The 13,146-nt window shown below is 45.5% G+C and overlaps 1 protein-coding gene across 1 annotated transcript in view; it reads left to right on the top strand.

Moving 5' to 3' along the window:
- The window catches only part of LOC119377202 (uncharacterized), a 28,037-nt gene extending 16,731 nt beyond the window's left edge, over positions 1 to 11,306 (top strand). Inside the window, exons 2-4 of the mRNA XM_049411554.1 lie at positions 4,302 to 4,374; positions 10,227 to 10,447; positions 10,479 to 11,306. Of these exons, the coding sequence (XP_049267511.1) occupies positions 4,302 to 4,374; positions 10,227 to 10,447; positions 10,479 to 11,306 (1,122 nt within the window). The remainder of the gene's footprint in view (positions 1 to 4,301; positions 4,375 to 10,226; positions 10,448 to 10,478) is intronic.
- The last annotated feature ends 1,840 nt before the right edge of the window (positions 11,307 to 13,146 follow it).

Here is a 13,146-nt window from a genome sequence, read left to right as displayed (position 1 = left end):
TTAGGCTTCCAAAATCGTAAATATGGCACACATAAGTTTTCACATAAATGCAGATAATTTCAAACGAACACGTGCGCGACCTCTATCTACGACAGGAAAACAAAATGTTATTGCTTCAAGATGGGACAAAGGCGCCAACGTTGGACATAGCCTGCTTTGGTCCCGCACGGTTCGCCCTCCCCTGTCCTGCAGAGCGTGTGTGTATATACACGACACATACACAACGATGCACGAACATATAAAATGTATGGCTGCCCCCCCTCACCCTCAAAACGATTTATGGCTACGCTACTGCAGTGAACACCTTAAAAATACTTTGCAAACAAAACCAAAAGCTGCGTACACGTCATATTTTTCTTTGTTTTTTCGCTCTTCAATATGCTTTCCGATGACGTCTCGCCGCGGTTTCGCATTCGCCAACCGCTCGAGCCATGTCAGCGCGGCGGCGAATGCTCGCCGGCGTGTCCGCTTCACTGCTGTAGCGGTTTTTTGCTGGTTGAACTAGAGATAGGTTGAACCTCATAATTCCCAACAGTCAATCTTACGCCGGAACATCAATAACGGTCTTCAAACAGCACCGGGAGCGAAACTGAGACTAAAAAGCGTTCATATAAGCGCCAATATTGAAAATAGGCATTTATAGGCATTGTAATCACTTAGGCACGAACGACAAAAAATAGGCATTTATAGGCACTATAAAACACTTAAAGCCTTCTAAACCTCTAATTCATGTCATATATGAAAATGGCGCGATAGGAGCGCAGTGAACAAAATAGGCATTTGCCTAAAATCCGGTCTATAATAATCACATACATCATGTGATGCGCCCAGATTTGGGAAGCGGTGATCTTTGATTGCCTTATCACTTGAATAAGTGTTCGCGTCAAATCAGGTGAGTCTAGGTTTGCTCCACCAGGATTAGATAGGCTTAATTATAGATCTACATTTTATATCCACAAAAAGTCAAAGTTTCGCTGCAACCAAGTAAGAATGCGATATCAACAAAATAGAATTTACACGAAGACAAGGCTAGCCGCTAAACTCTTTAGCACCCGACCTGGCGTAACTCAAGAAAACGCTGGATTATAGAAACGCGGCAACTGCCGACAGCGAACCGTCCTTCGAGCTCTCTATCGCTTCACGCAAACCGAGTGTGAAAACGCAGCACTTACAAAGTATGAGGATCCGGATGTGGTCAAGATAGAAGCGTGGGAACCGCACCGCACCCGGCTCCTAAAAGTATGCATGTTAGAGCGAGATACGAAACAAAAAAAGTAAAAAAGTAGGAAAAATTTTTCGTATTAAGAACCAATGACGTAAAATGGTTAAAATCTACAGCGGATCCACAGCCACTATAGTCCCATAAAGAAAGCGACAGAATCCAATAAAGAAGGGCGTACGGCAGGGAGACACGATCTCTCCAGTGTTATTCACGCGTGTTTACAGGAGGTTTTCAGGGCCTAGATTGGGAAGAGTTAGGGATAAGAGTTGATGGAGAGTTCTCAGTAACCTACGATTCGCTGATGACATTGCATTGATGAGTACGCGGAGAACGAATTGCAGCTCATGATTACTGAACTGAATACGGAAAGTAGAAGAGTAGGTCTGAAAATTAATGCATAAAACTAAAGTAATGTGGAACAATCTTGGCAGAGAACAGCGCTTTGCGATAGGTGGGGAGACGCTGGAAGTTGTAAAGGAGTACGTCTACTTAGGACAGGTAGTAACCGCGGAGCCGAACCATGAGAGTGAAATAACTAGAGAATAAGGATGGGTGGGGCTCATTCGGCAAGCATTATCAAATCATGAATGGTAATCTACCACTATCCCTCAAGAGGAGGTATGTAACAGCTGCATCTTACCGGTACTTACCTACGGAGCAGAAACCTGGAGACTTACAAAGAGGGTTCAACTTAAATGAGGACGACGCAGCGAGCGATGGAAAGGAAAATGATAGGTGTAACCTTAAGAGACAGGAAGAGAGCAGAGTGGGTCAGGGAACAAACGGGGGTTAAGGACATCATAGTTGAAATCAAGAAGAAATGTATGGGCCGGGCACGTAGCACGTCGGCAGGATAACGTGGTCATTAAGGGTAACTGACTGGATTCCAAGAGATGGCAAACGCGTGAGGGGGAGACAGAAAATTAGGTGGGTAGATGAGATTAAGAAGTTTGCAGGTATTACGTGGCAGCAGAAAGCACAAGACCGGGTTGATTGGCGGAACATGGGAGAGGCCTTTGCCCTGCAGTGGGCGTAGACAGGCTGATGATGATGATGATGATGTAAAATGGCGGTTGCCGAGGATGTATTACTTTAGCAAGCAAGCTTCATCTACTTTACTTACAGTTACTTACTTCCCATACATATATTCAAAAGCTCATAAATTCTGCTCATTCACGGACATTAAATGCGAAGCATTTCTTGGCGAGCTTCTGCGACTTTCAGCGTATCTATCTATCATCTATCTATCTATCTATCTATCTATCTATCTATCTATCTATCTATCTATCTATCTATCTATCTATCTATCTATCTATCTCTATATCTCTATCTATCTATCTATCTATCTATCTATCTATCTATCTATCTATCAGCCTAGGACTTTGTGCTCTCGTGGCCGTTTCGTTGATGGGATGTATACCAAAATCATATGGAATTACATGACCGTATGAGTCACAAATTACCAGTAAAAGATGAAAATCATGACAGGCACGTCATTAACGGCATGAGTTACATGCCATGGTCTTGGTGCTCTTGCTACCGTTTCGGTAACTTGATATATAACAAAATTGATATAGCATGACAGCAGTGCATGGTGAACATGAGGGACAGGCTCTAACGTGCAAATCATGATATGCTTGTCATACGGCATGATTTATATGACATGGTCTCGAGGTGCTCGCGACCATTTAATTAAATGGATATATACCAAATTCGTATGGCGAGAAATTTCTGTATGACTAATATAAATGAAAGAAGGTAACATGAAATATGAACTGGATGTCATGTGCGGATTTACATGCCACGTTCATAGTGTGCTAGCGGCCGCTTCGCTAGCTTAAGGTATGCCGAATTCGCTATGGTGTGACATGAGGATATGCCGAACATAAATGGCAGGTGCTAACATGAAAGTCATGACGTGCATGTCAGGTACGTGATTTACATGCGACGGCCATGGTGCGCTCGCGGCCGTTTCGCTAGCTTGACACACACCAAAATTGGTAATGCGTGACGTGACTGTATGACGAAGATAAATGGCAGGTCCTAACATGCAGATCATGACATGTATGTCTTGTACGGCACGATTTACATGTTACGCTCCTGGTGCACTTTCGGCCGTTTTGTTACCTGGATATATACCAAAATTGATTTGGCATGGCATGAGTGAATGACGAACATAAATGACAGGTCATGCATTGTGATTCCATAATTTACGTTACATTTGCATGGTACATACCAGATTGTACATGCATGCATGCATGACAAACATGTGATAGTCAACTACATGTCATGACATCGATGACTTAATTTGCCTTAAAGATAAATAAGGCGATGTATGCGGCTCCTTGCTGGCTGCTTCTCATTACATTGATTCCCACAGTGCGTGAGATCTGCCGGATTTTTTTTTTCTCTGACAAGAGTCTCAGGCCTGCTATTATGACAGAAGAATACTGACTACACACGCGTAATGACCGTGGTGGCGCCTATTATTCCCGAGTTCCTTCCCCATGCGCAAGTCCTCCGCAATGCAGGGGAAATAGTGAGGTATATAGCGTTATAATTATGTTAGTTTAAATTAGGTTTAAATAGCAAATGGGACTATACAAATCACCCTCTACTCCGGCATTTTGCAGTTACAACCGATGTTACGCACTGTTTCTCCATGATCTGCAGAACAAGCACCACCATCAATATAGACCTTCAACGATAACCTTATTTGAGATCTGAACCCAATATGGCACCTTCGCGCCGTTTTGCATACCCGCTCATGCGTAGCACGTTTGTCGGTTGTGCCGACTAAATATTATCTGCGCTAATATAAACCAAATCACCGGTCAGTGCACATGAGATGCTCTTACAAAGGAAGGTTTTCTCGCTCTTGCGTTAGAACAACGCCTGGGATCAGTTTCCTCGGTCAGCGAAAAAGCTCGTAGTTTGTACACACATGCACTGTCGACTACTGCGTGCATAATAATGCGGTGATTCAAAGCTGGCTGCTTATTGCAGCTCGCCTGATCAAAAAAACTGTCCGGACTGACGGACGGCTCGATATATTGACATGATGCGCCTCTTCTTTCAGGTCGTCCTGCTTCTGCTGGCGACCAGTCTTCTGGAGTCCCGGGCCGGCCAAACTGACAGATGGCCAATGACAGGTCAGCCGAAGACTCACACTGATCGTGGCTGCCTGGCGAGCCGTCGGCAGCCGGCTGACACTATATTTGCCACTCGAACGCTACCAGTTTCTTTATTTTTAGTTTATGAACACGAGAGGCTGACAGCTGCAGTTGTAGCCGTCTCGCAGCCGGATTATGCCAGGAAACAGGAAACTAAGCCATAGAAAGACGTACTAGACGTTTTAGCTGCCGACCCAGGAAGTGATTACCATTTATTTAAACAGCGCTTTTCGAGAGCAAGCATCTAGTGGTGAGCCGCAATTCCGGAGTGCATCCGGAACCGTAGAAAAAACGACAGCAGCAAAAAAAAAAAAAAAAAAAAAAAAACCAACGCAGTGCGGAAAAATCTCGGGTGAGACAGCATCATTCGACTTGGGAATCCTGTTTCTATCAATAGGGTGAACCACTCTGTTCTTTTGAAAATGCACAGGCGAACGCTACAACCTCACACGAAAGGGAACAAGGAGAAAAGAAGTCCATCGCAGTCTGATTTGCATAATTTTGTGCTCAGCGCGGAGAGGAGAGCTGATTTAATATGCAATTATAGCACTCTCAATTTACGTCAAAGGCATTCTTATGCAAAGCCCAGGGGAGATTATTGAGATTTTAGTTATAAAATCACATTCGGATCGTGCAAGACAAAACTAGAAGCGAAAGTTTGCGTCTATACACGGAAGCTATTGCATATGAATGATATAACGCTATCACATTCAGAACTGATAGAGTATCCAATGTCGTACCGGCAGCATAATATGTTACACAAGTGCTTTTACCGACTGGGAACGATTAAAAAGTTATGTAAGGCTGGCGTAGGTGGGTACTCTAATTTGACCTTCTTACAAACAATGGCTCTAAATTAAGCGTTGCGAGAAGCGCCAGCGCATGCTGCTAAGCGTTGGTGCCGTGGTGCTACCATCTCACTCTTCCAGGCAATATGATACAAGTGGGGGGAAAAAAAACTAAACAAAAGTAAGTACGGCGAGCACCTGAGAGGCGTCCGATAGCGGCGGCCACCATGGCGGCGGCTGCTCCGTTGTTCTCTTCCTTTTCGTTCGGCGGTCGGGGGGTTCCGCTAGCGCCACGCAACACCGCCCCTCTCCACCTCGCGACCGAGGGCAGCGAGACATGAATAGAGCACGCAGTGCTGCCTTAGCAATTAAGGGCGTAATTGTAATTGTTTCGCATGCTGTCCAGGTCAACAGCGCTCACGTAAGATGCTTGTCCGACGCTGCCGTGTAAGTGGAGCAGGATGCAAATCGAGGAAGTGTTGAAATACGACGCGGGCCTGCCGCAAGCCGCAGGTCGAACCAGAAAGTGCACAATGGATACTGTGTCGTGGGCGAGCGGCCGCCTTTCGTAACCCGAGCGGAGCGGCCGACACGAGGCGAATGTCTATTCTTGTTTTGTGCGACACTAGCGGAGCCATGCTGCCTTCGTGTGTTCTCTATGGAATGGCTCTGTTCGGCCAGTTATTTTATCTTTCCACGCCCACCGCTGTGAGCATGGCTTGTAGCATTGGTTAACGAAAGTGCAACGGGGCACTTTAATGAAAGCGCAAATTCTAACCTATGCTCTACGTACGAGGAAGGACCTTTGTTGATGGCCCCCCGGACTCGCCGGGAAGACTTACAAAAAAAAAAACTGCGTATTTTCTTCGCAATCAACAAGGTTGAAAGGTCCCTAGAAATTGCGGATGAGAGCAAGTATCTTTGCGAGCCTAGCTGACCTTTTGATGCATAACAGTAGCCCGTACTGTTATTAAAATTCAGATAATGTCCTTTTCTCGATTATGTATCAATACCACGATCAAGACATCATCACGAATTCACGAATTTGAATAAGCTCTTTACTGTTTTATAATACCTTATAACAGGTAGTAACGCATCGTTTGAGCAAAGCCATAGTGATATGTTGCCGGCTAATTTTGTGCCACTTGTAATCCTTTTACTTGAAAGAAAAAGTTTTAATTTCGTGCTACCTATCTTCGGATGGATGACATTTTACCGCATACTGAAATTTCTTTTCATCTAACGGGTTTTCGCGGAACTCGGGCCAAATCCAGAAAGATTTTCTTTCGTAAGCGCTCTTCATCACTCGCCGGCGGCCTTCGCTAATGATCTGTCGATCATCAATAATTGCTGGAATATTTTAACGCGATAGCGTTAAAGAGCTCGTTTCGCAGAAATACCGCCGTCGGCGTCGTTGTCGGCGACTTTGGTTGTGGGCGGAAAATAAGCGTTGTCCGTGAGCGAAAATTTGAGATAGATGCAAATAAATAATAAAAACTTCGGTTCGAGCGTGAATCGAACCCAGAGCCTTCTGCGTGTCAGGCAGGTGCTCTACCACATACAAAACACCCGTATACGAATGTCATGTAATCTGGAGGAGTGTTTTTAACGCATGTTATGTTTCGTGGCAGAAGCGTAGAACCGTGCCAGGTGTCAAGACTTGTGAATTTCACAACGAGTGAGGGGTTTAAAGGCCCGTCCATTACAAAAAGCTCCGACATAATTCATCATCGTCAGCAGCAAAAGCATCAACAAAGTGAGGAGCTGAGTAGGTTCGCGTGTTGCCTTACGGACGCGTAGTGGCTACTTCGCTGATTCGCAAAAGGAAGTATAATGGCGTAGTGGACACTTCGCAACTGTGCTTGCTGTAGGAATTCTAGGATAGTTCCAAAACGGGCAATGTTAGTCGCACAGTCATTCGTTTACTTACGGCATGGTTGACGTGTCCACCAAGAAGCGAAGCAAGGCTACCGATTGAGAAGGCGATGCGAACGGGGCCCGATTACGCTATCGCGTTCTACTCTAGAGACGAAGCTCAAGCGTCCTCCAATTTTTTTGCTACAAATGATTGAACACGGTCAACAAGATAGAAAGTTGGGCTAGTTGGTACGAAAGCGTCCTTGAAGCAGCGCTAAAAGACGTAGACAAAGAAGGTGTGTTTGTACCTTCTTAGTCTACGTCTTTTGGCGCTGCTTCAAGGATGCATTGAATACGGGCCCTAACTTCCCACGTTGTCTTCGCCTGCTCTTGAAATGGTCGATTACTGCGGCCTTACAATGTCACTAGATATCCAACTGGTTAGTTCAGCAGATAGAGCAACTGCCAAGGAAAGGCATTAGTGCAGCGTTTTATCCCCATAGACCAGGAAAATTTTCGCATAATGACTGAGCTATCAAACTGAGGCTAGATTTGGTTTTCACTATTACTTAGTGGTAATCTTTCTTTTGCGTATTTATGTACGACCGATTTTCAGAAATATTTAGGCTGCACTGAAAGCATCCTGTAGTTCATCGGATATGGCACACCACATGGTGGGAATACCGCCAAATGTGCAGAGTTTGTTTAAAATTTTGTTTGAATGCTCGTAGAATTAGCAAATCCATAAAAGTAGGCACTATAAATATTTCTTAGTTTGGACCGAGACGCGAGCGTTGGTAGATCCTGCTGCCGGTCTCTATTCCATGCTTCAAGCAATATGAATGCAAATGAGTTAATTAAAGCTGCTTTTTATATTCCATGATAAGAAGTGCGCACAAGGGCACCATGGTGACATGGTAATTGAAGTGAATGAACCAGAACAATAAGGTCGTGCAAAGCGAAAGCGTCAGTAGTAACACCCGCTGTCTAATGTGGCAGTGGGCTGGACACTCGTGTTCTTCTTTATAGTATTTGCAAAGTCTTCTCCACATTGCCCCGAAAGTAAAAGTCTAATGAGATTGTCCGGACATACGCGCCGAGTACGGTGGGCGGCCGAATCACGTGGCGCTACATAAGCCGAAACGTGTTTCAAAACGAAGTTCCTCATTGAAGGTACTGACCGGTGTTCAGCAAACCTTAATTTATATATTGTCCATCAGCGGTGTTTGTTTTGATGTTATTTTGGGAATAGCGACCGATCTTGTTTACGTTGAATGCTTAGGGAAACAAAACTTCATACTTCTCCATTTAAATGGTAAAAACACAATGAAGAATAATATAACAGTACAAAACATAGTTTTTTAACAAAATCTAATATTTTGTATTATAGTCGTTTGCCTTGAGTTGTTCGGAAAGCAGAACGTGTGGTCTAACATTAAATTGGACAGAGTTGGCTGCGAAGGCGACTATGCGACGAGGAGGTGCCTCAAGACAACTGTGGCTCGATGGAGGCGAAAATGTTTGAGGCCCGTGTACTTAGATTTAGGTGCACGTTAAAGAACCCCAGGTGGTCGAAATTTCTGGAGCCCTCCACTACGGAGGGCTCCGGAAACAGTGCTGCACAAGAAAACAATTTTTCTACGAGCAAAGTATGTCAAGGGCTGTAGGCATTGGGGAGTAGTCCAGCAAGAAAGATTAACTGAAATGCGCTCAAGCTGAAAACAATTATCATAAAGCAAACTATCTATGTTTTTTTTTTGGTTGGTCTGTTAAAGTTAAAATTGGATATATCAACAACATACTTTATTGCATTCGCCTGTCAGCTCGACGACGTCAAGATTCCACGATACCCTACACGAGCCCCCTCGACAGCCGTACGCGAATTCGCAAGAAGCCGCACAGCCGGCGAGCTCTTGAAGAGCTGATGGCCTCTGTAGACAATGCGTACATTTCCTGGTCGTCGAGCATAACAAACTTTTCAATCTGTACAGAGAGGCAGGAAGTTTCCTGTGTGCTGAGGCTCTTCAAACCCCTGATGCCTTAGAGAATGCCGTCCGAGTTTCAATCACATACTTTGTATATGCTTACTCGGCTTTCGCGCCTTATGCACACATTCGACAAGCTTGTAGCAAAATGTGGTCAAGTGGTGCTCGTCTTCACGGCCGACAAGTAAGCTAGACTGCAATGCTCGGTCATCTCACGAACGTTCTGTTTATGCAAGCTTTAAAAGTAAACAACGACGCCGGTCAAAGTTTGCGTGGTCAGATGAAGAAAAACATCGCAATGGTGACTCTTGTCTCGGCCCCGTGACAGATGCAGCTTGCTTGAAGAAATGTCGAGTGTTAAAAGAAAAACTTAAAACTTGGTTGACTTCAAGACATTGTGTAGAAGGTGGGAGTCTCGGCGCCGCTCCTAGCGCGAGATGGCCCACAGCCTGCAGGCATGCGTCCCGTTCCGGCTCAGTGTGCGCATCATCTTGTTTATGCGTGCCGTGCTGGGTTCCTGGAGGGGGACGAATTTTCTTTAACTGCTCTAGGACGAGGTGTTGGCAGGTCTTGCAAAGCAGGGTTCGCCTGCAGCTTTTACTACAAGGTATAGTGGCCCATTACCGGTAACTAGCTCCCTGCATGCACCTCAATGATATAATCAAGGTATACAGCTTATTACCTTCTGGAAAACTTCCTACCTCTGCGAAAAGTGCCTTTTAACCTTTAATAACACGTAGCTTGAAAAACAACTTGTTAAGTCATCCAGTAAATAACTCTTCAGATAGTAAGCCGCGATAGTTTCAGCTTATAACAACGGGCATGCTATTAAATATCTGGCCCTCCTCATAGGTATCATATCCATGTTGCTTTTTTATAGTGCTCTTTAGCGCAAAACGACGCCACTAGACAGAAGACGTGATGAAGCGCTTTGGGATGGCTCAGTGGTAGAGTACTCGGTTAAGGATTAGGAGGTCGGACGTTCGAACTCTGGTGGCGGAGGGCTTTTTTTAAAGCATTTTGTCCTGTCTTCTGTCTTGTGGTGTCGTTTTGCGCTAAAGCGCACTATTTATTTACACCCACTAGCCCGCCAACGCCCTGTGTTTAACCATGTTGGTGTATATAAAAGTACAGCCACAACTGTTCATCACGGCACAATACGCAGTGCTTATACTAGTATAACAAACTTCTTTCTCTGCAGAGCCTCTAACACACGGGGTGGCATCTAGCAGCAACGCACAAGGATTCTATGTACTGAGACGGCCACCCCGTTATGACTCGCCGCAGCAACCGGCAGCATCTGAACCGTTCAGAAGTGGGGCTTCGCTCCGCCAATGGAGCGACAGCTTTCCAGCAAGTACGCAACCGCTCACAACACGTGATCAGTACCACCAGACGAAACCTTCCGCGTCTTCTCCACAGGTCCCAGAATGCCCCCGCAGAGGCTAGGTGGAAATACTCTGGCTCCGCCAATGCTTGGCCAACGCAAAATAACGGCAGAAACGGCGAGGGCAGGGCGACAGAGCGATTCGAAGTCAGAAAAGCGAACGGCAGGTCACACAGAAAGCCTGCTGAATCGAGCAGGTCGAGTGCCAGTGCTGGCTGGGCAATGGCTGGCGCATCGACCAAGAGCAAGCCCAAGAACATACTCGTCATAGATGCAGGGTACACAACCGGTAACATACAAGATTTTCTTAACTCCGGCTGGCCAATGACGAAACCAAGTGGCAATGGTTGGCAAATGGCTGCGAGCAGCGGCAGCGGGTGGCACGGTGCTAATTCTAACGAGTGGGAAGCAGCAGCCAGTAGCGACGGCTGGCAGACATCAAATAATGACGAGCAGGTCTACGCTGTCAAGACGGCGAGCATGGACCACACCGCGGCTCTCGAGGCGGACACGACTCCATTCTTTTCGGGTGCGGGTCCGAGCAATGGAAATGGACATGCGGTTGCGGATAAGCAAGTGTACATAGTGAAGACCATCAGCCACAGCCCGGCGCCAAGTGCACCTTCAATGGCTCCTGCGTGGCCTTCAGATGAGTGGAGCGATGCACCGGCGAAATGGCCATCGAACGGCTGGAACGGAGGCATGGACATGCCTATGGCAATGCAGAATGGTGGCAATGGAGGAATCGGCCAGCAGATTCTTGCTTTACTAGGACAGAAGCAGGAATTCCTATTAAAAACCCTACCTAGCCTCTTGCCATCTGCACAGCAGTCGGCGCCGTCTGACTGGCCCTCTGGCAACGGAAAACCCTCGAAGAAAAACCCCTGGGAGTGACTTCATCCCTGAGTTATAGAAAATATACAATGTATGTTGTTTCAAATACGCAAAAGACAAAATGCGAGAGCTCTCACTGTTAAAGGCAATGCGGAAGATGACGCCTGAATGCAAAATAAAGTTCCTCGTGGCATCGGCCTTATTCGAGGGAAAAAAACAAAACAAAGCATGCATAGTAGTGCCACCATGTTCCATATGTGAAAACTATCTCGTGTCATTCAGATAGTAAGTGATGTTTAAAACCTCCCTGGAAAATTACTTTCAGCGGAATTACTCGAATACGAAAGCAGCACAGCTATCAGTAATTACCATGATTACATAAACAAATTTATTGATGATTGCATATTTAAATTTCGGCCTACAATGAACATGCTTATACAGCGTTCCCGACCACAAGCGTTACGTGATTAATATTTTTCCAGAGACTTCCACAAATACGCTATAATTCACGCAAGTCCGGTAATTTGCATGTGAGTAGAACTAATAAAGAAATCAAACTGATATGCATGCCACAAGGTGACACGTCATGCTAATAAGCGCAGGGACCTGTCAAAAGTATTTCCTTTAGTTTTATGTAGCTGTCCAGGAGAAAAACCGTTATAAATGCAACACATCGCACATTAGCGAGAGAATAGAGTTATACAATTTAGCATCGAAGATACGAATTTAGAGCCCATGGTCACAAATAATCTGTGATGCGTGCTAACTGTTCTTTTGTGCGGCCATGTTGCTAAAGAAGATTTCAAAGAAACGAGCCCGCCCGCCGAGAAATTAGCGTTTAAATGAAAAAGCAGCAGTTACAACGGTGTAAGTTCTGCGGAATGAGTCGCAATTCTTCTTAGCACTCGTTTATTCAGTATTGAAAAAATGAAATTTACACTTTTTAGAGCCACTCTCAACAAGACTTGACGCATGGCATTCACCATGGCATCGTTGCTAAATTAGTTTCACACTATTAGTGGGGCATACGCCTGAGCCAGGTCACACGTGCCTGAACGTCTCGCGTGTGACGAAAACGAGGAGGAAAACGGTGTTTGTTTTTAATTCTCGCAGTTGCCGCGCACAACAAGATAACGGCACGTTAGGTAAGCGTGGCTGGGGAGAAAAGTTTTATACCGAAAGACCGCAACTATTTCGGCACGAACGTGACTAGACGAGACAGCACAAACGACAGATGAGGTGCCACAAAAAGCGCATTGTCTCCTTTCTTTCCGGGTGTTGCCTCAAGCACCGCTTGCGGAAGCAGCATCTGCGGAAAGTACATGATCAGGAAGAAGTACAATGCGGTGCTCTGCTCCTAACTTGCCAGAAATTACGATGACAACAGCGTACGTAACGTCACGAGCGCATACATATTTGGATATTTGGACAGAACTTGCGCAGTAGCTCGCGTGCCTCTGAAGAGGAAGTGTCAACTTCTGTGATTCCGGCAGTAGCTTTAAACAATGTCCAGCGTTTTCCGCGTGGCGATCTTGTCTCGCATGCATAATTACAGCTAGCGTGTGAACTGCAATGCGTTAAGTACGTGAATTTGTATGGCAGTGAAGAATGCAATGTAGTACGCTAGATGTTCCTTCGGGTCATAATTAACCACCCTGCATTTCTTGCGTGAAAGTTTCTTTTTTGTTGCAATTTGGGCCACAGACATTCAATTCAAGAATATTCTTTTTATGAGGAAAAAACAACGACTTGGGTGAGTTGGTAGGTGCCATATCAGCGCGGAGACAACAGAAAAAAAAAAACAAGTGTGAAAGAAGCATCGTGAGCGCCTCATTTTATGAGCGCCTGTGGTACCACTTTATTAAGCCCTCGATCGTGGGGATCAGCTTATTCCTCAGTA

The sequence above is a fragment of the Rhipicephalus sanguineus genome, unplaced genomic scaffold, assembly GCF_013339695.2.
Source record: "Rhipicephalus sanguineus isolate Rsan-2018 unplaced genomic scaffold, BIME_Rsan_1.4 Seq400, whole genome shotgun sequence".
NCBI lineage: Eukaryota > Metazoa > Arthropoda > Arachnida > Ixodida > Ixodidae > Rhipicephalus > Rhipicephalus sanguineus.
The sequence above is the reverse complement of the archived record's forward strand: the minus strand, read 5'-3'. Positions and strand labels throughout refer to the sequence as shown.